General features: G+C 47.0%; 1 protein-coding gene across 2 annotated transcripts; it reads left to right on the top strand.

The window, feature by feature from the left end:
• The first annotated feature begins 403 nt into the window (after positions 1 to 403).
• On the top strand, positions 404 to 25,165 carry crym (crystallin, mu). Of its 2 annotated transcripts, XM_072481466.1 has the most exons (8): positions 405 to 611; positions 5,494 to 5,632; positions 11,333 to 11,395; positions 15,174 to 15,275; positions 16,023 to 16,206; positions 17,142 to 17,263; positions 19,644 to 19,728; positions 24,578 to 25,165. In XM_072481466.1, the coding sequence occupies exons 1-8, from the start codon at positions 445 to 447 to the stop codon at positions 24,652 to 24,654; spliced, it is 939 nt and encodes a 312-aa protein (XP_072337567.1). In that variant the 5' UTR covers positions 405 to 444; the 3' UTR covers positions 24,655 to 25,165. The 2 variants fall into 2 exon arrangements, with proteins under 2 accessions (XP_072337569.1, XP_072337567.1); XM_072481468.1 differs by lacking the exon at positions 15,174 to 15,275 and having other exon boundaries at positions 404 to 611.
• The last annotated feature ends 336 nt before the right edge of the window (positions 25,166 to 25,501 follow it).

Below are 25,501 nucleotides of genomic sequence, written 5' to 3'. Positions count from 1 at the left end.
AGTACCCGAAGGAAACCCGCGCAGACACGGGGAGAACGTGCAGACTCCGCACAGGCAGCGACCCAAGGTTGGAATTGAACCCGGGTCCTTGGCACTGTGAGGCAGCAGTGCTAACCACTGTGCCACCTAGGTGGCAGTAACACCACATCCCATGAATAAATACATTTTTTCCCTCTTATTTATCGCCAAATTCTTCCACTTTACATCAGCTTTTCTTTGCACAAATGCAGTGTCTCTTTAAATTGTTTTGTTTAATTAATAGTTTGTCAAGCTTTTTCTAGAAGAAATGTCGCCAGGCTGTCTCAATGGCCTATTGGAGCGAAAATCAAAACGTTAATATTTAATCCGGTAGTTCAACATGCGTCTCCAACCACAAGTCAAGGCTGCTGAGGTAAACTGGAGAATTTCCAAACCCCGTGACTGCGCCCAGAATATTGTGTGGAAATGGCGGAGAAGCTGCTGTCCATCGGCTCCGGGGACATCTCCCGCCTGCTGCAGTATTCCGAGCTGCTGCCGGTGCTGGAGAGAGCTCTGGCCAACTTCTCCAGTGAAGGCGGCGGCGGGGTGGAGCAGCCGGTGCGGAGCATCGTGCTCGTGCCCAAGCACAAAGGGTGAGAGCTTTAAACCGGGGACCGGCACCGAGGACGAGCAACATCCATCGTCCCGCCCTGGACAAACCGAACCAAGTTTGTTCAGAGGTTCAGTGTGTTTCCATCCACGCATTCTCAATCTGTCCGTATCCCAGGGTAAGGTCACAACTGCTGAAAGCTGGGACAGTGGCCCAGCTCCAGCAGCCAGTGCTGCAGGTTCATAGAATTTACAGTGCAGAAGGGGGCCATTCGGCCCATCGAGTCTGCACCAAGGTCCACACACCTCCACCCTATCCCCATAACCCAGTAACCTCACCCAATACTAAGGGCAATTTAGCATGCCCAGTTCACCTAACCTGCACATCTTTGGACATGATGTGGAGATGCCGGCGTTGGACTGGGGTGAGCACAGTACGAAGTCTTACAACACCAGGTTAAAGTCCAACAGGTTTGTTTCGATGTCACTAGCTTTCGGAGCGCTGTTCCTTCCTCTTTGGACTGTGGGAGGAAACCGGAGCACCCGGAGGAAACCCACACACACACACGGGGAGAATCTGCAGACTCCGCACAGACAGTGACCCAAGCTGGGAATCGAACCTGGGACCGTGAAGCAATTGTACTAACCACAATGCTACCATGCTGCATAGTTTTTCTATGCATTCATAGGACAAGAGCATTGCTGGCTAGACAAGGCATTTATTGCCCAGAACCAATCGACCTTGAGAAAGTGGTGGTGAGCTGTTTTTTTTAAATATAAATTTAGAGTACTCAATTATTTTTCTTTTCCAATTAAGGGCCAATTTATCATGGCCAATACACCTACCCTGCACATCTTTGGTTTATAGAACATAGAACATAGAACAATACAGCGCAGTACAGGCCCTTCGGCCCACGATGTTGCACCGAAACAAAAGCCATCTAACCGACACTATACCATTATCATCCATATGTTTATCCAATAAACTTTTAAATGCCCTCAATGTTGGCGAGTTCACTACTGTAGCAGGTAGGGCATTCCACGGCCTCACTATTCTTTGCGTAAAGAACCTACCTCTGACCTCTGTCCTATATCTATTACCCCTCAGTTTAAAGTTATGTCCCCTCGTGCCAGCCATTTCCATCCGCGGGAGAAGGCTCTCACTGTCCACCCTATCCAACCCCCTAATCATTTTGTATGCCTCTATTAAGTCTCCTCTTAACCTTCTTCTCTCCAATGAAAACAACCTCAAGTCCATCAGCCTTTCCTCGTAAGATTTTCCCTCCATACCAGGCAACATCCTGGTAAATCTCCTCTGCACCCGCTCCAAAGCCTCCACGTCCTTCCTATAATGCGGTGACCAGAACTGTACGCAATACTCCAAATGCGGCCGTACCAGAGTTCTGTACAGCTGCAACATGACCTCCTGACTCCGGAACTCAATCCCTCTACCAATAAAGGCCAACACTCCATAGGCCTTCTTCACCACCCTATCAACCTGGGTGGCAACTTTCAGGGATCTATGTACATGGACACCTAGATCCCTCTGCTCATCCACACTTTCAAGAACTTTTCCATTAGCCAAATATTCCACATTCCTGTTATTCCTTCCAAAGTGAATCACCTCACACTTCTCTACATTAAACTCCATTTGCCACCTCTCAGCCCAGCTCTGCAGCTTATCTATATCCCTCTGTAACCTGCTACTTCCTTCCACACTATCGACAACACCACCGACTTTAATATCGTCTGCAAATTTACTCACCCACCCTTCTGCGCCTTCCTCTAGGTCATTGATAAAAATGACAAACAGCAACGGCCCCAGAACAGATCCTTGTGGTACTCCACTTGTGACTGAACTCCATTCTGAACATTTCCCATCAACCACCACCCTCTGTCTTCTTTCAGCTAGCCAATTTCTGATCCACATCTCTAAATCACCCTCAATCCCCAGCCTCCGTATTTTCTGCAATAGCCTACCGTGGGGAACCTTATCAAACGCTTTGCTGAAATCCATATACACCACATCAACTGCTCTACCCTCGTCTACCTGTTCAGTCACCTTCTCAAAGAACTCGATAAGGTTTGTGAGGCATGACCTACCCTTCACAAAGCCATGCTGACTATCCCTGATCATATTATTCCTATCTAGATGATTATAAATCTTGTCTCTTATAATCCCCTCCAAGACTTTACCCACTACAGACGTGAGGCTCACCGGTCTATAGTTGCCGGGGTTGTCTCTGCTCCCCTTTTTGAACAAAGGGACCACATTTGCTATCCTCCAGTCCTCTGGCACTATTCCTGTAGCCAATGATGACATAAAAATCAAAGCCAATGGTCCAGCAATCTCTTCCCTGGCCTCCCAGAGAATCCTAGGATAAATCCCATCAGGTCCCGGGGACTTATCTATTTTCAGCCTGTCCAGAATTGCCAACACCTCTTCCCTACGTACCTCAATGCCATCTAATCTATTTACCTGGAGCTCAGCATTCTCCTCCACAACATTATCTTTTTCCTGAGTGAATACTGACGAAAAATATTCATTTAGTATCTCGCCTATCTCTTCAGACTCTACACACAACTTCCCATCCCTGTCCTTGACTGGTCCTACTCTTTCCCTAGTCATTCGCTTATTCCTGACATACCCATAGAAAGCTTTTGGGTTTTCCTTGATCCTTCCTGCCAAATACTTCTCATGTCCCCTCCTTGCTCGTCTTAGCTCTCTCTTTAGATCTTTCCTCGCTACCTTGTAACTATCCATCGCCCCAACTGAAACTTCACACCTCATCTTCACATAGGCCTCCTTCTTCCTCTTAACAAGAGATTCCACTTCTTTGGTAAACCACGGTTCCCTCGCTCGGCACCTTCCTCCCTGCCTGACCGGTACATACTTATCAAGAACACGCAGTAGCTGATCCTTGAACAAGCTCCACTTATCCAGTGTGTCCAACACTTGCAGCCTACTTCTCCACCTTATCCCCCCCAAGTCATGTCTAATGGCATCATAATTTCCCTTCCCCCAGCTATAACTCTTGCTGTATAAGTATACTCTTAAGTGTATACTTATCCCTTTCCATCCTTAACGTAAACGTCACCGAATTGTGGTCACTGTCCCCAAAGTGCTCACCTACCTCCAAATCCAACACCTGGCCTGGTTCATTACCCAAAACCAAATCCAATGTGGCCTCGCCTCTTGTTGGCCTGTCAACAAACTGTGTCAGGAAACCCTCCTGCACACACTGTACAAAAAACGACCCATCTAATGTACTCAAACTATATCTTTTCCAGTCAATATTTGGAAAGTTAAAGTCTCCCATAATACCTACCCTGTTACTTTCGCTCTTATCCAGGATCATCCTCGCCATCCTTTCCTCTACATCCCTAGAACTATTTGGAGGCCTATAGAAGACTCCCAACAGTGTGACCTCTCCTTTCATGTTTCTAACCTCAGCCCATACTACCTCGGAAGATGAGTCCCCATCTAGCATCCTCTCCGCCACCGTAATACTGCTCTTGACTAGCAGCGCCACACCTCCCCCTCTTTTGCCTCCTTCTCTGAGCTTACTAAAACACCTAAACCCCGGAACCTGCAACATCCATTCCTGTCCCTGCTCTATCCATGTCTCCGAAATGGCCACAACATCGAAGTCCCAGGTACCAACCCATGCTGCCAGTTCCCCTACCTTATTTCGTATACTCCTGGCATTGAAGTAGACACACTTCAAACCACCTACCTGAACACTGGCCCCCTCCTCCGACGTCAAATCTGAGATCCTGACCTCTATACTCTCGTTCTCCCTTACCCTAAAACTACAATCCAGGTTCCCATGCCCCTGCTGCATTAGTTTAAACCCCCCCCCCAAAGAGCACTAACAAATCTCCCCCCCAGGATATTTGTGCCCCGCAGGTTCAGATGTAGACCATCCTGTCTGTAGAGGTTCCACCTTCCCCAGAAAGAGCCCCAGTTATCCAGAAATCTGAATTCCTCCCGCCTGCACCATCCTGTAGCCACGTGTTTAATTGCTCTCTCTCCCTATTCCTCATCTCACTATCACGTGGCACGGGCAACAACCCAGAGATAACAACTCTGTTTGTTCTAGTTCTGAGCTTCCATCCTAGCTCCCTTGTGGGAGCGAAACCTGCACAGACATGGGGAGAATGTGCAAACTCCACACGGACAGTGACCCAGGGCCAGATTCGAACCCGGGTCCTCAGCGCTGTAGTCCCAGTGCTAACCACTGCACCACGTGCCGCTCCTTTGAGCTATATTGTTATCAACTGTCTATATGGTGTAGGTACATCCACAGTGTTGTTAGGGGGAAAGTTCCAGGCTTTTGACTCTGACAGTGAGGGAGCGGCGATATATTTCCAGTTCAGGATGGGTTTCACCCCCACAACCCAAAAGATGTGCAGGGTAGGTGGATTGGCCTCGCTAAATTGGCCCTTAAGTGGAAAAAATGAATTGGATACTCTAAAATGTTTTTAAAAAGGTGGTGGAAGGGGTGCCAATCAAACGGGCTGCTTTGCCCTAGATGGTTTCGTGTTTCTTGAGCATTGATGGAGTTGCACTCATCCAGGCAGGTGGAGGGTACTCGGTAACACTCCTGACTTGTGCCTTGTTAACTGTTATTGTGCAGTGTTTGTTATTTTATACATGCAGGAATGTGTGACAGTGTCACTACCCTTACCCTTGATCTCACTCTTGTATCCCAATTCTTTCCTCCCCTCCCCCCTCGCCTCAGTGCTGGAAAATCCCTTGGTCACATTTTCATCACTCTGGAGTTACACAGGTGTTTAACACACACTATTTGTCTCCGTTTTGCTTTTTGTAATTGGGGAAACTTGTTAAATCTTTTCTGCTTCATGTAAATATTCACCTTGTTACCGCTTTTTCAGCTGAACTGACAGTTAAACATGTCTCAGACTTTTAGGAGTAATGCCAGCGTACAGTGCAGAGGATGATGCGTTGGTCACAAAATTCGTCAGCTTGTATCCAGCATCCACCGTGACCCATCGTACAACAGTGCTGCTGTTTGACCCAAGCAATGGCATCTTAAAGGCAGTACGTATGGGGAGATGGCAGCACCATGGTAATGTCACTGGACTAGTAATCCAGAGGCCTGGTTAATGATCACGGCAGCTGGTGGAATTTAAATTCAATTAATAAACTTGGAATATAAAGCTACTCTCAGTAATGATGATCATGAAACCAACATTCATTGTCATAAAAACCCGTCTGGTTCACTACTGTTCTTTTAGGGAAGGAAATCTGTCATCAGGTCTGGCCTGCATGTTTCTCCAGACCCACAGCAATGTGGTTGATTCTTAACTTTGCTCGGTTAGTTAAGAATCAATCAGAGATGGGGAATATATACTGGCCTTGCCAGTGATGCCCACTTCCCATGAAAGAATAAAGAGAGAAACATCTGGTGTGTATGCTCGATTCCTGTACCTCCAGTTGTGTATACTCCATTCCTGTATCTTCAGTCCCTGTCTGACAGTTATGGGTTTATGTGGGCTCCCCCCACTCCAAAAAAGATGTCCTGAGCTGTGGAAGTCTATAATCCCCCCCCACGGTATAGAATTAACTCCCTCATTGGGAGGTATAAGGAAGGTTATGGCTATAAAGTGTTGACATTGGCTTGTCAGACTGTTAATCAGCCTGGGGATTCTCCCACATCTTCACATTGTACAGATACAGAAACAACACGCACTCTGGTTTATATATAAAACTTAAACAGTTCAATCATTGACAGTAAACTGTGGTACAATGCAACCTCCATTTTCGATTTCGATTTCGGCGGTGTGAGAACACCTGGTGATTGGTGAGTCAGTTTCAGCGGGAGCATTGCGGAAGGAGGTTGCTGGGAGGTAAGTCAACCTTTAAAAGCACTTGTCTTTGCAGGGGCAGGCCAGTCGATTTCGGCGGCGTGAGGACAGCTGGTGAGTGGTGAGTCAGTTTCAGCGGGAGCATTGCGGAAGGAGGTTGCTGGGAGGTAAGTCAACCTTTAAAAGCACTTGTCTTTGCAGGGGCAGGCCAGTCGATTTCGGCGGCGGGAGAACAGCTGGTGAGTGGTGAGTCAGTTTCAGCGGGAGCATTGCGGAAGGAGGTTGCTGGGAGGTAAGTCAACCTTTAAAAGCACTTGTCTTTGCAGGGGCAGGCCAGTCGATTTCGGCGGCGTGAGAACAGCTGGTGAGTGGTGAGTCAGTTTCAGCGGGAGCATTGCGGAAGGAGGTTGCTGGGAGGTAAGTCAACCTTTAAAAGCACTTGTCTTTGCAGGGGCAGGCCAGTCGATTTCGGCGGCGTGAGAACAGCTGGCTGGTTAGTCAATTTCAGCAGGAGCTGAGAATTTTTATTTTTTTTAATTTTAAATTAGTTTTTTAGGCGGGAACAGGAAGTCGACCCGCAGACGTCTGGGAAGACCCTCCCCAATAAATTCTGGTGGAGAGGAAACCCGAGACACTACACGTGTAGTGTCTCCCACCCGCCCTCCTCCTCTAACCTAATAATAAAACCCATTGGTCTGAGGTAAGTACCATATTTTATTATATTATTATTTTTTAGCCAGATCTTGGTAGAAAGTTAGAGGAATGGCAGGGAAGGGAGTGCAATGTTCCTCCTGCAGGATGTTTGAGGTGAGGGATGCAGTTAGTGTCCCTGCTGATTTTACCTGCAGGAAGTGCTGCCATCTCCAGCTCCTCCAAGACCGAGTTAGGGAACTGGAGCTGGAGTTGGAAGAACTTCGGATCATTCGGGAGGCAGAAGGGGTCATAGATAGCAGCTTCAGGGAATTAGTTACACCAAAGATTGGAGATAGGTGGGTAACTGTAAGAGGGACTGGGAAAAAACAGTCAGTGCAGGGATCCCCTGCGGTCGTACCCCTGAGAAACAAGTATACCGCTTTGGATACTTGTGGGGGGGACGACTTACCAGGGGTAAGCCATGGGGTACGGGCCTCTGGCACGGAGTCTGTCCCTGTTGCTCAGAAGGGAAGGGGGGAGAGGAGCAGAGCATTAGTAATTGGGGACTCTATAGTCAGGGGCACAGATAGGAGATTTTGTGGGAGCGTGAGAGACTCACGTTTGGTATGTTGCCTCCCAGGTGCAAGGGTACGTGATGTCTCGGATCGTGTTTTCCGGGTCCTTAGGGGGGAGGGGGAGCAGCCCCAAGTCGTGGTCCACATTGGCACCAACGACATAGGTAGGAAAGGGGACAAGGATGTCAGGCAGGCTTTCAGGGAGCTAGGATGGAAGCTCAGAACTAGAACAAACAGAGTTGTTATCTCTGGGTTGTTGCCCGTGCCACGTGATAGTGAGATGAGGAATAAGGAGAGAGAGCATTTAAACACGTGGCTACAGGGATGGTGCAGGCGGGAGGGATTCAGATTTTTGGATAACTGGGGCTCTTTCTGGGGAAGGTGGGACCTCTACAGACAGGATGGTCTACATCTGAACCTGAGGGGCACAAATATCCTGGGGGGGAGATTTGTTAGTGCTCTTTGGGGGGGTTTAAACTAATGCAGCAGGGGCATGGGAACCTGGATTGTAGTTTTAGGGTAAGGGAGAATGAGAGTATAGAGGTCAGGAGCACAGATTTGACATCGCAGGAGGGGGCCAGTGTTCAGGTAGGTGGTTTGAAGTGTGTCTACTTCAATGCCAGGAGTATACGAAACAAGGTAGGGGAACTGGCAGCGTGGGTTGGTACCTGGGACTTCGATGTTGTGGCCATTTCGGAGACATGGATAGAGCAGGGACAGGAATGGATGTTGCAGGTTCCGGGGTTTAGGTGTTTTAGTAAGCTCAGAGAAGGAGGCAAAAGAGGGGGAGGTGTGGCGCTGCTAGTCAAGAGCAGTATTACGGTGGCGGAGAGGATGCTAGATGGGGACTCTTCTGCCGAGGTAGTATGGGCTGAAGTTAGAAACAGGAAAGGAGAGGTCACCCTGTTGGGAGTTTTTTATAGGCCTCCTAATAGTTCTAGGGATGTAGAGGAAAGGATGGCGAAGATGATTCTGGATATGAGCGAAAGTAACAGGGTAGTTATTATGGGAGATTTTAACTTTCCAAATACTGACTGGAAAAGATATAGTTCGAGTACAATAGATGGGTCGTTTTTTGTACAGTGTGTGCAGGAGGGTTTCCTGAAACAATATGTTGACAGGCCAACAAGAGGCGAGGCCACGTTGGATTTGGTTTTGGGTAATGAACCAGGCCAGGTGTTGGATTTGGAGGTAGGAGAGCACTTTGGGGACAGTGACCACAATTCGGTGACGTTTACGTTAATGATGGAAAGGGATAAGTATACACCGCAGGGCAAGAGTTATAGCTGGGGGAAGGGCAATTATGATGCCATTAGACGTGACTTGGGGGGGATAAGGTGGAGAAGTAGGCTGCAAGTGTTGGGCACACTGGATAAGTGGGGCTTGTTCAAGGATCAGCTACTGCGTGTTCTTGATAAGTATGTACCGGTCAGACAGGGAGGAAGGCGTCGAGCGAGGGAACCGTGGTTTACCAAGGAAGTGGAATCTCTTGTTAAGAGGAAGAAGGAGGCCTATGTGAAGATGAAGTGTGAAGTTTCGGTTGGGGCGATGGATAGTTACAAGGTAGCGAGGAAGGATCTAAAGAGAGAGCTAAGACGAGCAAGGAGGGGACATGAGAAGTATTTGGCAGGAAGGATCAAGGAAAACCCAAAAGCTTTCTATAGGTATGTCAGGAATAAGTGAATGACTAGGGAAAGAGTAGGACCAGTCAAGGACAGGGATGGGAAATTGTGTGTGGAGTCTGAAGAGATAGGCGAGATACTAAATGAATATTTTTCGTCAGTATTCACTCAGGAAAAAGATAATGTTGTGGAGGAGAATGCTGAGCCCCAGGCTAATAGAATAGATGGCATTGAGGTACGTAGGGAAGAGGTGTTGGCAATTCTGGACAGGCTGAAAATAGATAAGTCCCCGGGACCTGATGGGATTTATCCTAGGATTCTATGGGAGGCCAGGGAAGAGATTGCTGGACCTTTGGCTTTGATTTTTATGTCATCATTGGCTACAGGAATAGTGCCAGAGGACTGGAGGACAGCAAATGTGGTCCCTTTGTTCAAAAAGGGGAGCAGAGACAACCCCGGCAACTATAGGCCGGTGAGCCTCACGTCTGTAGTGGGTAAAGTCTTGGAGGGGATTATAAGAGACAAGATTTATAATCATCTAGATAGGAATAATATGATCAGGGATAGTCAGCATGGCTTTGTGAAGGGTAGGTCATGCCTCACAAACCTTATTGAGTTCTTTGAGAAGGTGACTGAACAGGTAGACGAGGGTAGAGCAGTTGATGTGGTGTATATGGATTTCAGCAAAGCGTTTGATAAGGTTCCCCACGGTAGGCTATTGCAAAAAATACGGAGGCTGGGGATTGAGGGTGATTTAGAGATGTGGATCAGAAATTGGCTAGCTGAAAGAAGACAGAGGGTGGTGGTTGATGGGAAATGTTCAGAATGGAGTACAGTCACAAGTGGAGTACCACAAGGATCTGTTCTGGGGCCGTTGCTGTTTGTCATTTTTATCAATGACCTAGAGGAAGGCGCAGAAGGGTGGGTGAGTAAATTTGCAGACGATACTAAAGTCGGTGGTGTTGTCGATAGTGTGGAAGGATGTAGCAGATTACAGAGGGATATAGATAAGCTGCAGAGCTGGGCTGAGAGGTGGCAAATGGAGTTTAATGTAGAGAAGTGTGAGGTGATTCACTTTGGAAGGAATAACAGGAATGCGGAATATTTGGCTAATGGTAAAGTTCTTGAAAGTGTGGATGAGCAGAGGGATCTAGGTGTCCATGTACATAGATCCCTGAAAGTTGCCACCCAGGTTGATAGGGTTGTGAAGAAGGCCTATGGAGTGTTGGCCTTTATTGGTAGAGGGATTGAGTTCCGGAGTCGGGAGGTCATGTTGCAGCTGTACAGAACTCTGGTACGGCCGCATTTGGAGTATTGCGTACAGTTCTGGTCACCGCATTATAGGAAGGACGTGGAGGCTTTGGAGCGGGTGCAGAGGAGATTTACCAGGATGTTGCCTGGTATGGAGGGAAAATCTTATGAGGAAAGGCTGATGGACTTGAGGTTGTTTTCGTTGGAGAGAAGAAGGTTAAGAGGAGACTTAATAGAGGCATACAAAATGATCAGGGGGTTGGATAGGGTGGACAGTGAGAGCCTTCTCCCGCGGATGGCTATGGCTGGCACGAGGGGACATAACTTTAAACTGAGGGGTAATAGATATAGGACAGAGGTCAGAGGTAGGTTCTTTACGCAAAGAGTAGTGAGGCCGTGGAATGCCCTACCTGCTACAGTGGTGAACTCGCCAACATTGAGGGCATTTAAAAGTTTATTGGATAAACATATGGATGATAATGGCATAGTGTAGGTTGGATGGCTTTTGTTTCGGTGCAACATCGTGGGCCGAAGGGCCTGTACTGCGCTGTATTGTTCTATGTTCTATGTTCTGTCCTAAGGTAGCGGACAATATCTTCAATATTGGGAATAGGAGAGTGGAGATTTTGCATGTTTGGTACAGTCATGAAGATGAGTCCAAACAAGCTGAGCTACAATGTCCTTGGGTGCAGCAATTGATTTGTGCCAGACAGGAAGGATTTGGGTTAATGAGATTTGAAGCAAGGAAAATTGTGGGTTGATAACTGGAGTATCGATGGCTGGCAGGGGAGAGAGGGGGTGCTGCACGTCATCTGTTGAAGGGTGATTAATTTTTCCCTGTTGTTTCTGAAGGTGATGGATGGAACAGTGATCACTGAGAAGAGAACGGCTGCAGTTTCTGCCATAGCAACTAAGGTAATGAAAAATTGTCAATGTGGAGGCAGAATTGCCACATAAGACCCATAAGGCGTAGGAGCAGAAGTAGGCCATTCGGCCCACCACGTCAGTCAATGAGATCATGACTGAACAGATATGATAAGCCTCAACTCTACTGTCTTTTTTATAAAACATTTTATTGAGGTGTTTGTGATTTTGTAACCATAAGACATAGGAGTGGAAGTAAGGCCATTCGGCCCATCGAGTCCACTCCGCCATTCAATCATGACTGATTTCAACTCCATTTACCTGCTCTCTCTCCATAGCCCTTAATTCCTCGAGAAATCAAGAATTTATCAACATCTGTCTTAAAGACACTCAACGTCCCGGCCTCCACCGCCCTCTGTGGCAATGAATTCCACAGACCCACCACTCTCTGGCTGAAGTAACAATGACAGAAGAAACAGTGTACATACAAATATAAACATAGTGCAAAGGCTGTCTTCCGCCCTCACAGGTCCCACATTTCTTACACGCTAATCTAAGCTAACCCCTCCCCTCTTCTTTGCTGACAGTTAATTTTCTCCAAAGACGTCGACGAACGGCTGCCACCTCCGGACGAACCCTGACATTGACCCTCTCAGGGCAAACTTGATTTCTCCAGACAGAGAAAGCTAGCCATGTCAGTGAGCCAGGTCTCTGAATTCGGGAGCTTTGAGTCCCTCCAAGCCAATAGTATCTGTCTCCGGGCTACCACGGAGGCAAAGGCCAGAATGTCTGCTTCTTCTCATCTCTACTTTCTCGCTTATCCCCACAACCATTACTTCCCTTACTGATAGCATGGTGGCGCAGTGGCTAGCACTGCTGCCTCACTGCGCCGAGGTCCCAGGTTCGATCCCGGCCCCGGGTCACTGTCCGTGTGGAGTTTGCACATTCTCCCCGTATTTCCGTGGGTTTCACCCCCACAACCCAAAGATGTGTAGGGTAGGTGCATTAGCCATGCTAAATTGCCCCTTAATTGGAAAAACTGAATTGGGACTTTAAGTTTATTTATTTTTTAAATCTGTTCATCTCAGCCTTTAAAAAAAAATTTAGAGTACGCAATTCTTTTTTGTAATTAAGGGGCAATTTTGCGTGGCCAATCCACTTAACTTGCACATCTTTGGGTTGTGGGGGCGAAACACAGGCAAACACAGGGAGAATGTGCAAACTCCACACGGCCAGGATCGAACCTGGGACCACTGTGCCACGAGACAGCAGTGCTATCCACTGCACCACCGTGTTGCCCTTCAGCCTTGAACATACTTCACGACCCAGTCTCTACAGCTCTCTGCGATAATAAATTCTACAGATTCACGACCCTCTGAGAGAAGAAATTCCTCCTCGTCTTAAATGCTGACACCTTACTCTGAAATTATGCCCTCTGGCCCTAGACTCTCCCACAAGGGGAAAAAAACATCAAACCACGCAGAATTTTATATGTCTCAATAAGGTACCCTCTCATTCATCTAAACTCCATTGAGTACAGGCCCAACCTCTCCTCATAAGAAAATCCCTCCATTCTTGGGATCAGCTTAGTGAACCTTCTCTGGACTGCCGCCAATGCCAGTATATTTTTCCTTAGATAAAGGGACCAAAGCTGTTCACAGTATTTCAGGTGTGGTCTAACTAGTGCCTTGTATAATTTTAGCAGGACTTTCCTATTTTTATACTCCATTCTCTTTGAAATAAAGACCAACACTCCATTTACCTTCCCAATTACCTGCGGAACTTGCATGCTAGCTTTTTGTGATTTATGCACGAGGAGCCCCAAACCCTCTGTGCTGCAGCTTTCTGCATCCTTTCTCCATTTAAATAATATTCAGCTCCTTTATTCTTCCTACCAAAGTGCATAACTTGGGAAGGGGTTCTTCTTCCAGTGTGAATAGCTTATTTTCTGTTCTCCTTTCCTGTGTCCTACTGTGTGCTGGGCTCAAAATCCATGGGCAACGCACCATTCAACTTTTAATAACTCGCGTAGGAACAGGAGGAGCCCATTTAGCCCCTCCAGCTGATTCTGACATTCAGTGAGGTCACAACTGATCTGTGATATAACTCCATTTACCCAGCTTTTCCTCCTATTGTTTAATACCTTTGGTTAACAAATATTTAACAATCTACGATTTATTGTGGAGGAGTTTCAAACTTCTGTCATTCTTTGCACGTAGAAGTGTTTCCTAATTTTACTCTTGAAAGGTCTGGTTCAAATTTTTAGGCAATGTTCCCCAGTCCCAGAATCCATAACAAGCAGAACTAGTTTATCTCCATCTCCCCTACGTCCACCTTTAATAACTGCAAAATATCAGGGTGGCATGGTGGTGCAGTGGTTAGCACTGCTGCCTCATGGCACTGAGGACCATGGTTCGATCCCAGCCCCGGGTCACTGTCTGTGTGTGAAGTTTGCACATTCTCCCTGTGTCTGCGTGGGTCTCACCCCCACAACCCAAAGATGTGCAGGGTAGGTGGATTGGCCACGCTAAATTGCCCCTTAATTGGAAAAAAAAAAGAATTGGGTACTCTAAATTTAAAACAAAAACTGGAAACCGTCAACCGAAGTATAACTTCCACCCCCTTGTATTCTAGTCCTCTAGATATAAAAATCACCTGAATGGCCATTCATGCTTGAGCTCAATGAATGCTGGCAGGCTGTTTGTCTATGAGGGCATCTCATTCAATCCCATTTTCAACCTGGCCCATGCATTAGGCGGAACATAATGTTGGGAAGGGTTGTCTTGCCTGCTGGTCGGAGAACTGATGGGAGTCCCGTGTCGCCTCCATTGGACAGGTCCACATGAATTGAGTGCCCATCAGGCAGTTGGGACTTTCCGAGAATTCAGGACCCCGGGTACAGAAATCCCCCCCCCCCCCCCCCCCCCCCCCCCCGATCAGAGTCTAGCAGCACGATGTTGCCACTTATCCTGGTAAGGGGCTGGTTTAGCACAGTGGGCTAAACAGCTGGCTTGTAATGCAGAACAAGTGCAGTAGCAGCGCGGCTTCAATTCTTGTACCGGCCTCCCCAAACAGGCGCCAGAATGTGGCAACCAGGGGTTTCTCACAGTAACTTCATTGACTACTTGTGACAATAAGTGATTATTATATTATTATTAATCGACCTATCATAAAATTGTAGAATCATAGAATTTACAGTGCAGAAGGTGGCCATTCGGCCCATCGAGTCTGCATCGGCCCTTGGAAAGAGCACCCTATCTAACCCCATACCACCACCCTATCCCCACACCTCTACCTTATCCCCGTAACCCCACCTAACCTTTTTTGGACACTAAGGGCAATTTAGCATAGCCAATCCACCTAACCTGCACATCTTTGGACAGTGGGAGGAAACCGGAGCACCCGGAGGAAACCCGCGCGGGAGTGATCCACTGTGAGCTGCCCCCTTGCCCTTTCTACCAAACCCCTCCCTCGCTGCTAGACAACTACCCCCTCCCTGAAAGCTCAACCTGCCCTCACTCAGCTGTGACCTGGGTCCATCGTTGATCCTAGACCTCACGGTAGCACAGTGGCTAGCACAGTTGTTTCACAGCTCTGGGGTCCCAGGTTTGATTCCCGGCTTGGGTCACTGTCTGTGCGGAGTCTGCAATGATGGCCTGGGGGAGGGGGGGGGGGGGGGGGGGGGGGCGGAACACCCCAGTTTATAATGCCAGTCCCAATGGTTGTCACGTACCATACATCCTCCTAGCTCAAGAGAGAGGAACCCCAAAGCTGTTTTGTTCAATTCAGATTCTTTGTCTAAATCTGAGTTTTCTCCATTTTGATTCAGTATCTGAAGCAGAAGGACCTGGATGTGTTATGTATTTTGGGAGCCGGGCCTATGGCTGTGACTCACTATGAACTCTTCACCCAGATGTTTCCATTCAAGCAGGTGTTTTTTACAAATTCTTCTTTCCGTCTTTCGTGTACATACTTGTGCTTGTGTGTATGTGTCTGTGGCAAAAGAAGTAACTTTAACAAAGGAACAGGAGGAGGCTGTTCAGCGCCTTGAGCATGGTCTGCCATTTGGTGACATCATGGCTGGTCCTTATCCTAACTTCATGCACTTGAATTGGCTTTCTTGTGCTTTCAAACCCTTCACCAGCTGCAACAATCAGTCTCAGATGTTCCATTTTTACTCTGCTAATCAGCGTCACATGTGAATTTTGATTAATTAACGCACACAATTCAATTCCCTTTATCTTAAACCCTTTAATGCAGATAGGCCTCTACTATTCTACAAAGGAGTTGGACAATCATGGGACTTGTCACATTTTTTTTTCCTATATATTTAGAGTACCCAATTCATTTATTTTTCTAATTAAGGGGTAATTTAGCGTGGCCAATCCACCTACCCTGCACATCTTTTGGGTTGTGGGAGCGAACCTATGCAAACACGGGGAGAATGTGCAAACTCCACACAGACACTGACCCACAGCCGGGATCGAACCTGGGACCTCGGCGCCGTGAGGCCACAGTGCTAACTCACTGCGCCACCGTGCTGCCCATTCCCACTGTAATTTTAATGAGGTTGGTTAAATCTCCTCTTGGCTTCTTTGCTCCAGTGGGAATATTTACAGTGGTTATTTATCTGCTATGTTTTCAACTGAATTAACTCCTGCTTTGTTGGTCATTGTAGGTGAAAGTGTGGAGTCGAACTCGACAGCGGGTTCAGAAGTTTGCTGAAATGGTTAAGGGACCAGTGCAGATTTGTGCATCGGTAAAAGAAGCTGTTCTCGATGCTGATGTGTTGATAACAGTCACCTTGGCGACGGAGCCCATCCTATTTGGAGAATGGGTAAAGCCGGGAGCTCATGTTAATGGTATGTAACCACCTAATGGAGCTTGAGAGGCGAAGGGCTGCTGGAAAATATTTACTTTAGTGTCTCCTTTTGGAGTCCGTATGTTGAGAATTTAAACAAAATGTTTGGGGAATGTTTTCAAAATCATAACTTGAGGAAACATTCCAGTAATCGGGGAATGAAGGGGCTTTGGGCTTTCAAAAGCATGAAACAGCACCAGGAAAGCATGATTGGTTCAATCCCAGGGTTTTGAGTGTCCAAAATCCTGCCAGATTCAATCTCAGCATCCAGTAATCAGCTCCTCCTTTTGTTGATTTAGGTTCTTTCCCCACTTTTTTCAGCCTTCCCTCATATCCTGAGGATATTTCAACCTGCTTTGTATCCAATGAAGTATTTTTAAAAATGTGGTTGTTCTTCTTGTGTAGATAAACACAGAAGCAAAACTCACACATAGTAAGATCGCCACAGAAGAGTAAATGAAAAGTGGCAAGTTAGTCTGGCCGAGGGAAAAATGTTTGCTTGGGGGACGGGGGGGACGGGACACAATGTGCTTTTCTTCCTGAATCAGGTTCTGTTTCGAGATTCTGTTTAATGGCCCCTCTGACAGTGCAGCACTCCCTCAACCCTGATCCTCCGACAATACAGTGGTCGCTTGTCACTGCAACAGTCCATCACTCCCTCAGTCCTTCCGCTCCGACGGTGCAGCACTCCCTCAATACTGCTCCTCCGACAATACAGTGGTCGCTTGGCACTGCAACAGTCCATCACTCCCTCAGTGACGCACTGTGAGTTTCAGCCTGAACTATGCGCCTAGGTCTATGGAGTGGAACTTGAACCTACTTCCTTCGGATGGTCTCCAGCAAAGTGATAATCTCCTAAAACAGCTGGTTAAGTGTTCAAGTTTCCCTAGTTCAGTTTTCTAACAGGTATTTGTGGCATGTTATTGAATCTTTTAGCTGTTGGAGCTTGTCGACCAAACTGGCGGGAGCTGGATGACGAGCTGATGAAAAATGCTGTTCTGTATGTGGATAGCAGAGCGGGAGCTATGAAGGAGTCGGGAGATGTCATCCTCTCGGAGGTAATACATTTCATTTTGGTTCTGTAATTTACTTGGTGTTTGATGTTATTGTCTAGCCCATCACTAATTCTTCATCCTCTTGCTGCTGTGAAGATTGCACAAAACGACAAAGTTCATTGTTTCCACCCTTGCCCTTTCGGCTCTCTGGGGATCATCAGCCGAAGTCAGCCGGAATCCAACCTCTTCCTTGCTTCGCCCTGTATGAAATGAATGAATGAAAATCGCTTATTGTCACAAGTAGGCTTTAAATGAAGTTACTGTGAAAAGCCCCTAGTTGCCACATTCCAGCGCCTGTTCGGGGAGGCTGGTACAGGAATTGAACCGTGCTGCTGGCCTGCCTTGGTCTGCTTTAAAAGCCAGCGATTTAGCCCAGTGTGCAAATCAATTTTCTACTATAAATATAGGGCGCGATCTACCCAAATGGGAACAGAGCCCCATAGCGTGATTAGGGTAGATCAGAGGCCATAGCAGGGAATGCACAGCCAAGACAGCATGTTAGCACAGTGGTTAGCACAGTTGCTTCGCAGCTCCAGGGTCCCAGATTCGATTACTGGCTTGGGTCACTGTCTGTGCTTTTGGTTTGTAGATTTGTCTGTAGGTTTGAAGCCTACTTGTGACAATAAGCGATTTTCATTCATTCAAGCATGTTCTCCCCGTGTCTGCATGGGTTTGCTCTGGTTTCTCTCTCTCTCTCTCTCTCTCTCCCCCCCCCGCAATCCAAAGATGCGCAGGTTAGGTGGATTGGCCATGATACATTGCCCTTTGTGTCCAAGAAAAAGATTAGGTGGAGTTATGGGAATAGGGTGGAGGTGTGGGCTTAAGCAGGGTGCTCTTTCCAAGGGCCGGTGCAGACATGATGGGCCGAATGGCTTCCTTCTGCGCTGTAGATTCTACGATTTATTGGAAAAAATTCATTTTTTCCAATTAAGGGGCAATTTAGCGTGGCCAATCCACCTAGTCTGCACATCTTTGGGTTGTGGGGGCGAAACCCACGCAAACACAGGGAGAATGTACAAACTCCACACGTACAGTAACCCAGAGCGGGGATCGAACCTGGGACCTCAGCGCCGTGAGGCAACAAGGCTAACCCACTGCACCACCGTGCTGCCCTCTGTAGATTCTACAATGACAAGGCAGCACTTAGTCCCTTTTCTTCACTGAGGAGCTTGACTCGCTTGAACTCCTCAGTGCAGATTTAAAAATGGTGCCCCAATCTCTCGACACCCCCCCCCGCCCGCCCGCCCGCCCGACCGCCCGACCGAACATGCCAAGCATCAACTCACCTATAAGGGGGTCCCTGGCCTACCTCGCAGCTGCGCGGGACACCCCTGGGCCCGATCCTTGTCGTGCAAAAAATGCCAGCTTGGCACCACCACCTGTGCACCTTGGCAGTGCCAGTGCTAGGCTGGTGGTGCCTGGGTGCCACTCTGACCAGAGGGCAAGCACCTGGGGGCTTCGGATCACCGGGAGATCCCTACGAGTGCAGCACTGAACAGAGCTCGCCCAAGGACTTCAAGTTGAGGGGGTTAGATCCCACACCTTGGTTAGATCTCAGGAATGCATATTAGAGTGACACTAGCTGTTTCATTCTAATATGTAGATCCTGCCCACATGGGTGGGAATCACATCACAATGTCTCATGAGATCACGTTAGACCTCGTGAGATCACGTTAGATCTCGTGAGGTGTGGCGAGCCAGATAAATCCTGAGGGGTCTCCCGGCATCTTTTCGGGTACACTGCGGCTGATGGTTCTCGCCCATAGTTTCTGATACTGCTTCTGATACATCCTGTGAGTTAAATCACCCATCGTATTCTGTGGAAATGATTATAGGCGCTCCCTGATGCTTCGGTGAGTTTATGAATCACAAAGACCAGGAGGTTATCACACTCCTGTTGTCTTGCCCTGTTCGTGGGCGGCACTAGTAGTGCCTCTGGATTGGAGAAGCGAAAAGCAGTCATATTCCTGCTCATGGTCACTAATTAGTGACCTCTTGCTCTCCTTTCCCCTTTCCTCCCTCTTGTTGCCAGTCAGTGAGAATAGACGGTGATACACACCAATTGTTGAGGCTCACAGTTGAAGAGTGACACTTGAGCAAGAAACCAGAAGGGGATAAGCAGACAAAATTGTCAAGGCAGAAAAATTAGTGCAGGAGGATATAAAAGGGAAAACCTATTAATATATACCAACCAATACATACCAACTGAAGTGAAATCCTAATTGTACACCATTGACCCACTCTTTATTTGCCATTTGTTTGGATTTAACTGTCCTTTCAATTAAAATCATGAACAATCTCTAATTGTAAAGTATTTGTTGATTGATGTTCATGGAACAAGGAGTGCAACTGTTTCTCAAAGCCTCTTTTCAATTTATCTCAGGCTGAGATCTTTGCAGAGCTGGGAGAAGTGGTGAAAGGGACTAAACCTGCTCTGTGTGAGAAGACCACAGTTTTCAAATCATTGGGTGAGAACAAACAAGTTATTATTAAAGGAGCTGATGACAAGACAAAGCACGTCTTTCTTTCTTTTGATAATTTTAGAGTACTCAATTTTTTTTTTCCAATTAAGGGGCAATTTAGTGCGGCCAATCCACCTAACCTGCACATCTTTGGGTTGTGGGGGTGAAACCCACGCAGACACGGGGAGAATGTGCAAACTCCACACGGACAGTGACTGAGGGCCTGGATTCAAACCCGGGTCCTCAGTGCCATAGTCCCAGTGCTAACTACTGCGCCACGTGCCGTCCCCAAAGCACGTCTTTCACTGCTGCTCCGTTGTTATGCAAGGTTCAACATAATCGCTAATTTAGTGAACAAACTATAACCTTTGGACATATTTTATTGAATCGTAGAATCAGCTTTGAATTGTAGGATGAATAATTCACAGAGTCACACCACGACAGTACGGAGTCCACTTTAACGATGCATTTTATTTTATTTTTAAAAATAAATAAATTTAGAGTATCCAATTCATTTTTTTCCAATTAAGGGATAATTTAGCGTGGCCAATCCATCTACCCTGCACATCTTTGGGTTGTGGGGGTAAAACCCACGCAGACACGGGGAGAATGTGCAAACTCCACACAGACAGTGACCCAGAAATGGGATCAAACCTGGGACCTTGGCGCTGTGAGACAGCAATGCTAACCACTGCGCCACCGTGCTTAACCATGCATTTTAAGGGTCAGTTTATGCTGAAAAGTTTGCTTCATGCATTGCAGTGATTTAGAGACTACAGTATAACTCCAGTCTTGCATTGATCTGGAGAGTGCAGTATAGCTCCTGTTTTATTTCCACTTTAACTGCTTTTTGGAGTGCCATATTACAGCAGCATTTGCCCTCCAAGTTATGATTTTTTTTGTGTGCATGAGCATCAGCAGGTCATTGAACTGCTGCAGCATCACTTCAAGTCTGCTCCTCAGAAACCACGTTAGGGAACTGGAGCTGGATGAACTTCGGATCATTCGGGAGGCAGAGGTGGTCATAGATAGAAGCTTCAGGGATGTAGTTACTCTGAAGAATAAAGATAGATGGGTGACGGTGAGAGGGGCTGGGAGGAAGCAGTCAGTACAGGGATCCCCTGTAGTCGTTCCCCTAGGTAACAAGTATATCGCTTTGGATACTGTTGGGGGGGGGGGACTTACCAGGGGTAAGCCATGGGGTGCAGGTCTCTGGCACAGAGTCTGTCCCTGTTGCTCAGAAGGGAAGGGGGGAGAGGAGTAGAGCATTAGTCATTGGAGACTCCATAGTTAGGGGGATAGATAGGAGATTCTGTGGGAACGAGAGAGACTCGCGGTTGGTGTGTTGCCTCCCAGGTGCCAGGGTGCGTGATGTCTCGGATCGTGTTTTCGGGATCCTTAAGGGGAGGAGGAGCAGCCCCAAGTCGTGGCCCACATAGGTACCAACGACATAGGTAGGAAAAGGGATAGGGATGTAAGGCAGGAATTCAGGGAGCTAGGGTGGAAACTTAGATCTAGGACAAACAGAGTTATTATCTCTGGGTTGTCACCGTGCCACTTGATAGCGAGACGAGGAATAGGGAAAGAGAGGAGTTGAACGAGTGGCTACAGGGATGGTGCAGGAGGGAGGGTTTCAGATTTCTGGATAATTGGGGCTCATTCTGGGGTCGGTGGGACCTCTACAAACGGGATGGTCTACACCTGGACCAGAGGGTACCAATATCCTGGGGGGGAAATTTGCTAATGCTCTTCGGGAGGGTTTAAACTAGTTCAGCAGGGGCTTGGGAACCTGAATTGTAGCTCCAGTATACAGGAGATTGAGAGTAGTGAGGTCATGAGTAAGGTTTTAAAGTTGCAGGAGTGTACTGGCAGGCAGGAAGGTGGTTTAAAGTGTGTCTTCTTCAATGCCAGGAGCATCCAGAATAAGGTGGGTGAACTTGCGGCATGGGTTGGTACCTGGGACTTCGATGTTGTGACCATTTCGGAGACATGGATAGAGCAGGGACAGGAATACTTGTTGCAGGTGCCGGGGTTTAGACATTTCAGTAAGCTCAGGGAAGGTGGTAAAAGAGGGGGAGGGGTGGCATTGTTAGTCAAGGACAGTATTACAGTGGCAGAAAGGACGTTTGATGAGGACTCGTCGATTGAGGTAGTATGGGCTGAGGTTAGAAACCGGAAAGGAGAGGTCACCCTGTTATGGGTTTTCTATAGGCCTCTGAAAAGTTCCAGAGATGTAGAGGACAGGATTGCAAAGATGATTCTGGATAGGAGCGAAAGCACCAGGGTAGTTGTTATGGGGGACTTTAACTTTCCAAATATTGACTGGAAACGCTATAGTTCGAGTACTTTAGATGGGTCCGTTTTTGTCCAATGTGTGCAGGAGGGTTTCCTGACACAGTATGTAGATAGGCCAACGAAAGGCGAGGCCGTATTGGATTTGGTACTGGGTAATGAACCAGGACAGGTGTTAAATTTGGAGGTAGGTGAGCACTTTGTGATAGTTAACCTGTATGTACCTGTCAGGCAGGGAGGAAGTGGTCGAGCAAGGGAACTGTGGTTTACTAAGGCAGTCGAAACACTTGTCAAGAGGAAGAAGGAGGCTTATGTAAAGATGAGACATGAAGGTTCAGTAAGGGCGCTCGAGAGTTACAAGTTAGTTAGGAAGGACCTAAAGAGAGAGCTAAGAAGAGCCAGGAGGGGACATGAGAAGTCTTTGGCGGGTAGGATCAAGGATAACCCTAAAGCTTTCTATAGATATGTCAGGAATAAAAGAATGACTAGGGTAAGAGTAGGGCCAGTCAAGGACAGTAGTGGGAAGTTGTACTTTGAGTCCGAGGAGATAGGAGAGGTGCTAAATGAATATTTTTCGTCAGTATTCACACAGGAAAAAGACAATGTTGTCGAGGAGAATACTGTGATTCAGGCGACTAGACTAGAAGGGCTTGAGGTTCATAAGGAGGAGGTGTTAACAATTCTGGAAAGGGTGAAAATAAATAAGTCCCCTGGGCCAGATGGGATTTATCCTAGGATTCTCTGGGAAGCTAGGGAGGAGATTGCTGAGCCTTTGGCTTTGATCTTTAAGTCATCTTTGTCACCAGGAATAGTGCCAGAAGACTGGAGGATAGCAAATGTTGTCCCCTTGTTCAAGAAGGGGAGTAGAGACAACCCCGGTAACTATAGACCAGCGAGCCTTACTTCTGTTGTGGGAAAAATCTTGGAAAGGTTTATAAGAGATGGGGTGTATAATCATCTGGAAAGGAATAATTTGAATAGAGATAGCCAACACGGTTTTGTGAAGGGTAGGTCGGGCCTCGCAAACCTTATTGAGTTTTTTGAGAAGGTGACCAAACAGGTGAATGAGGGTGAAGCAGTTAATGTGGTGTATATGGATTTCAGTAAAGCGTTTTATAAGGTTTCCCACGGTAGGCTACTGCAGAAAATACGGAAGCATGGGATTCAGGGAGATTTAGCAGTTTGGATCAGAAATTGGCTAGCTGGAAGAAGACAACGGGTGGTGGTTGATGGGAAGTGTTCAGACTGGAGTCCAGTTACTAGTGGTGTACCACAAGGATCTGTTTTGGGGCCACTGCTGTTTGTCATTTTTATAAATTACCTGGAGGAGGGCGTAGAAGGATGGGTGAGTAAATTTGCAGATGACACTAAAGTCGGTGGAGTTGTGGACAGTGCGGAAGGATGTTACAAGTTACAGAGGGACATAGATAAGCTGCAGCACTGGGCTGAGAGGTGGCAAATGGAGTTTAATGCAGAAAAGTGTGAGGTGATTCATTTTGGAAGGAATAACAGGAAGACAAGAGTACTGGGCTAATGGTAAGATTCTTGGCAGTGTGGATGAGCAGAGAGATCTCGGTGTCCATGTACATAGATCCCTGAAAGTTGCCACTCGGGTTGAGAGGGTTGTTAAGAAGGCGTACGGTGTGTTAGCTTTTATTGGTAGAGGGATTGAGTTTCAGAGCCATGAGGTCATGTTGCAGCTGTACAAAACTCTGGTGCGGCCGCATTTAGAGTATTGCGTGCAATTCTGGTCGCCGCATTATAGGAAGGATGTGGAAGCATTGGAAAGGGTGCAGAGGAGATTTCCAGAATGTTGCCTGGTATGGAGGGAAGATCTTATGAGGAAAGGCTGAGGGACCTGAGGCTGTTTTCGTTAGAGAGAAGAAGGTTAAGAGGTGACTTAATTGAGGCATACAAGATGATCAGAAAATTGGATAGGGTGGACAGTGAAAGCCTTTTTCCTCGGATGGTGATGTCTAGCATGAGGGGACAGAGCTTTAAATTGACGGGAGGTAGATATAAGACAGATGTCAGAGGTAGGTTCTTTATTCAGAGAGTAGTAAGGGTGTGGAATAACCTGCCTGCAACAGTAGTGGACTCGCCAACACTAAGGGTATTCAAATGGTCATTGGATAGACATATGGACGATAAGGGAATAGTGTAGATGGGCTTTAGAGTGGTTTCACGGGTCGGCGCAGCATCGAGGGCCGAAGGGCCTGTACTGCGCTGTAATGTTCTATGTTCTATGCTCTGTCCTCACCCGGCCTCCCATGTATTTGCAGCAGGATTCACTGGCGATTTGGAGTGACATTTGGCTACATCCAGCAGACACTGAGGCCAGTGGAGTCAGCACTGACTGTGGGAGTGGAAATTGAACCAGGTCCTTACTGCTTTTTCTCAGTCAGTGGACAACCCTCCCCACCACCACTTCAACTCCTCAGTGGGAAAGAGCAGAGCTTCTCCAAAACAAACTTCTATAAACTTTTAGAATGGATGTGACACTGTTTGTTGTTTGTCTGAAGCTTTGTTTGCTCAAGCCCTTTGTTTTGTTCATTTTTCCCAGGAATGGCCATTGAAGACACGGTGACTGCAAAACTGGTTTATGATTGTTGGGAAATTGAAAACAAACAGAAGTCATGAACTAAAAAAGACCGTTTCCAATCTACTGAAAATTATTTCACTGAAACGGATGATGTTGAATCAGAGTAATGGGACGGCTGAAAGAAATTAATGATGCATTTAAATCAGCTTGTTGCTCAAAGGTTTGCGTTTTCACAAGTTGGAAACAAACTCCTCTGAACCTGTTCAAGCACAGTATCGGTTGTTGAATTTCAACCCAACTGTTACCAATGTTTGTTACATGTTTGATTTAATCACTTTCTAGAATCATTGTGTTTGTGTCAGCTCTTTGCTGTTCCAATTAGTCCCACACCCCTCCTCCACCATAGCCCTGTAAAATGTCTGCTTCCAAATCCATCTCTAGTTGTAATTGCGTTTATAGATATGCCTTTGTCAAAATGTTTCAAAGGGGAGACAGCTGCTAAAATGAGCCAAATTGATACCCTGTCCTTATGACATATGTCGACCAAATTTTATTCATGAGATTACAAGTTGACTGTACATCAGATAGAAATAAAACAAGTCTCAAGTTCTTCAGGTTTGTACCATTTCTGTCCTTTCTTGTCTGGAATGAAGATTTAGTTTAACACAATCTTAGCATGAGGCTGAATAATGGTCCAATGATACAATCTGACTGCATTTGGAAAAGGCTTTGATGAGGTGGGATGCCAGTTGTGTGCAGTATGGAGCGCACAGAGGAGCTTCCGTAGATGGGGTGCAGATATGGTGGAAATTGGGAAGATGTGGAGAGGGTTGTTGATAAAGGTAATGGAATTAATTTAGTATCACATTCCACAACTGGATTTCCTGGTGAAACATAATTTGTGTAACATCAGCAGAAAATTGGCTAAAAGCCAGAAAAGGGTTT

Source organism: Scyliorhinus torazame, chromosome 17 (assembly GCF_047496885.1).
Source record: "Scyliorhinus torazame isolate Kashiwa2021f chromosome 17, sScyTor2.1, whole genome shotgun sequence".
In the NCBI taxonomy this organism is placed as follows: domain Eukaryota; kingdom Metazoa; phylum Chordata; class Chondrichthyes; order Carcharhiniformes; family Scyliorhinidae; genus Scyliorhinus; species Scyliorhinus torazame.
The sequence above is the reverse complement of the archived record's forward strand: the minus strand, read 5'-3'. Positions and strand labels throughout refer to the sequence as shown.

Excerpts from the sequence above, each read along its gene's own strand:
- crym (XM_072481466.1), top strand. The coding sequence starts at position 445 with ATGGCGGAGAAGCTGCTGTCCATCGGCTCCGGGGACATCTCCCGCCTG. Across the intron at positions 612-5,493 it reads CTCGTGCCCAAGCACAAAGG|ACTTTTAGGAGTAATGCCAG; the intron begins GTGAGAGCTTTA and ends AACATGTCTCAG. Across the intron at positions 11,396-15,173 it reads TTTCTGCCATAGCAACTAAG|TATCTGAAGCAGAAGGACCT; the intron begins GTAATGAAAAAT and ends ATTTTGATTCAG.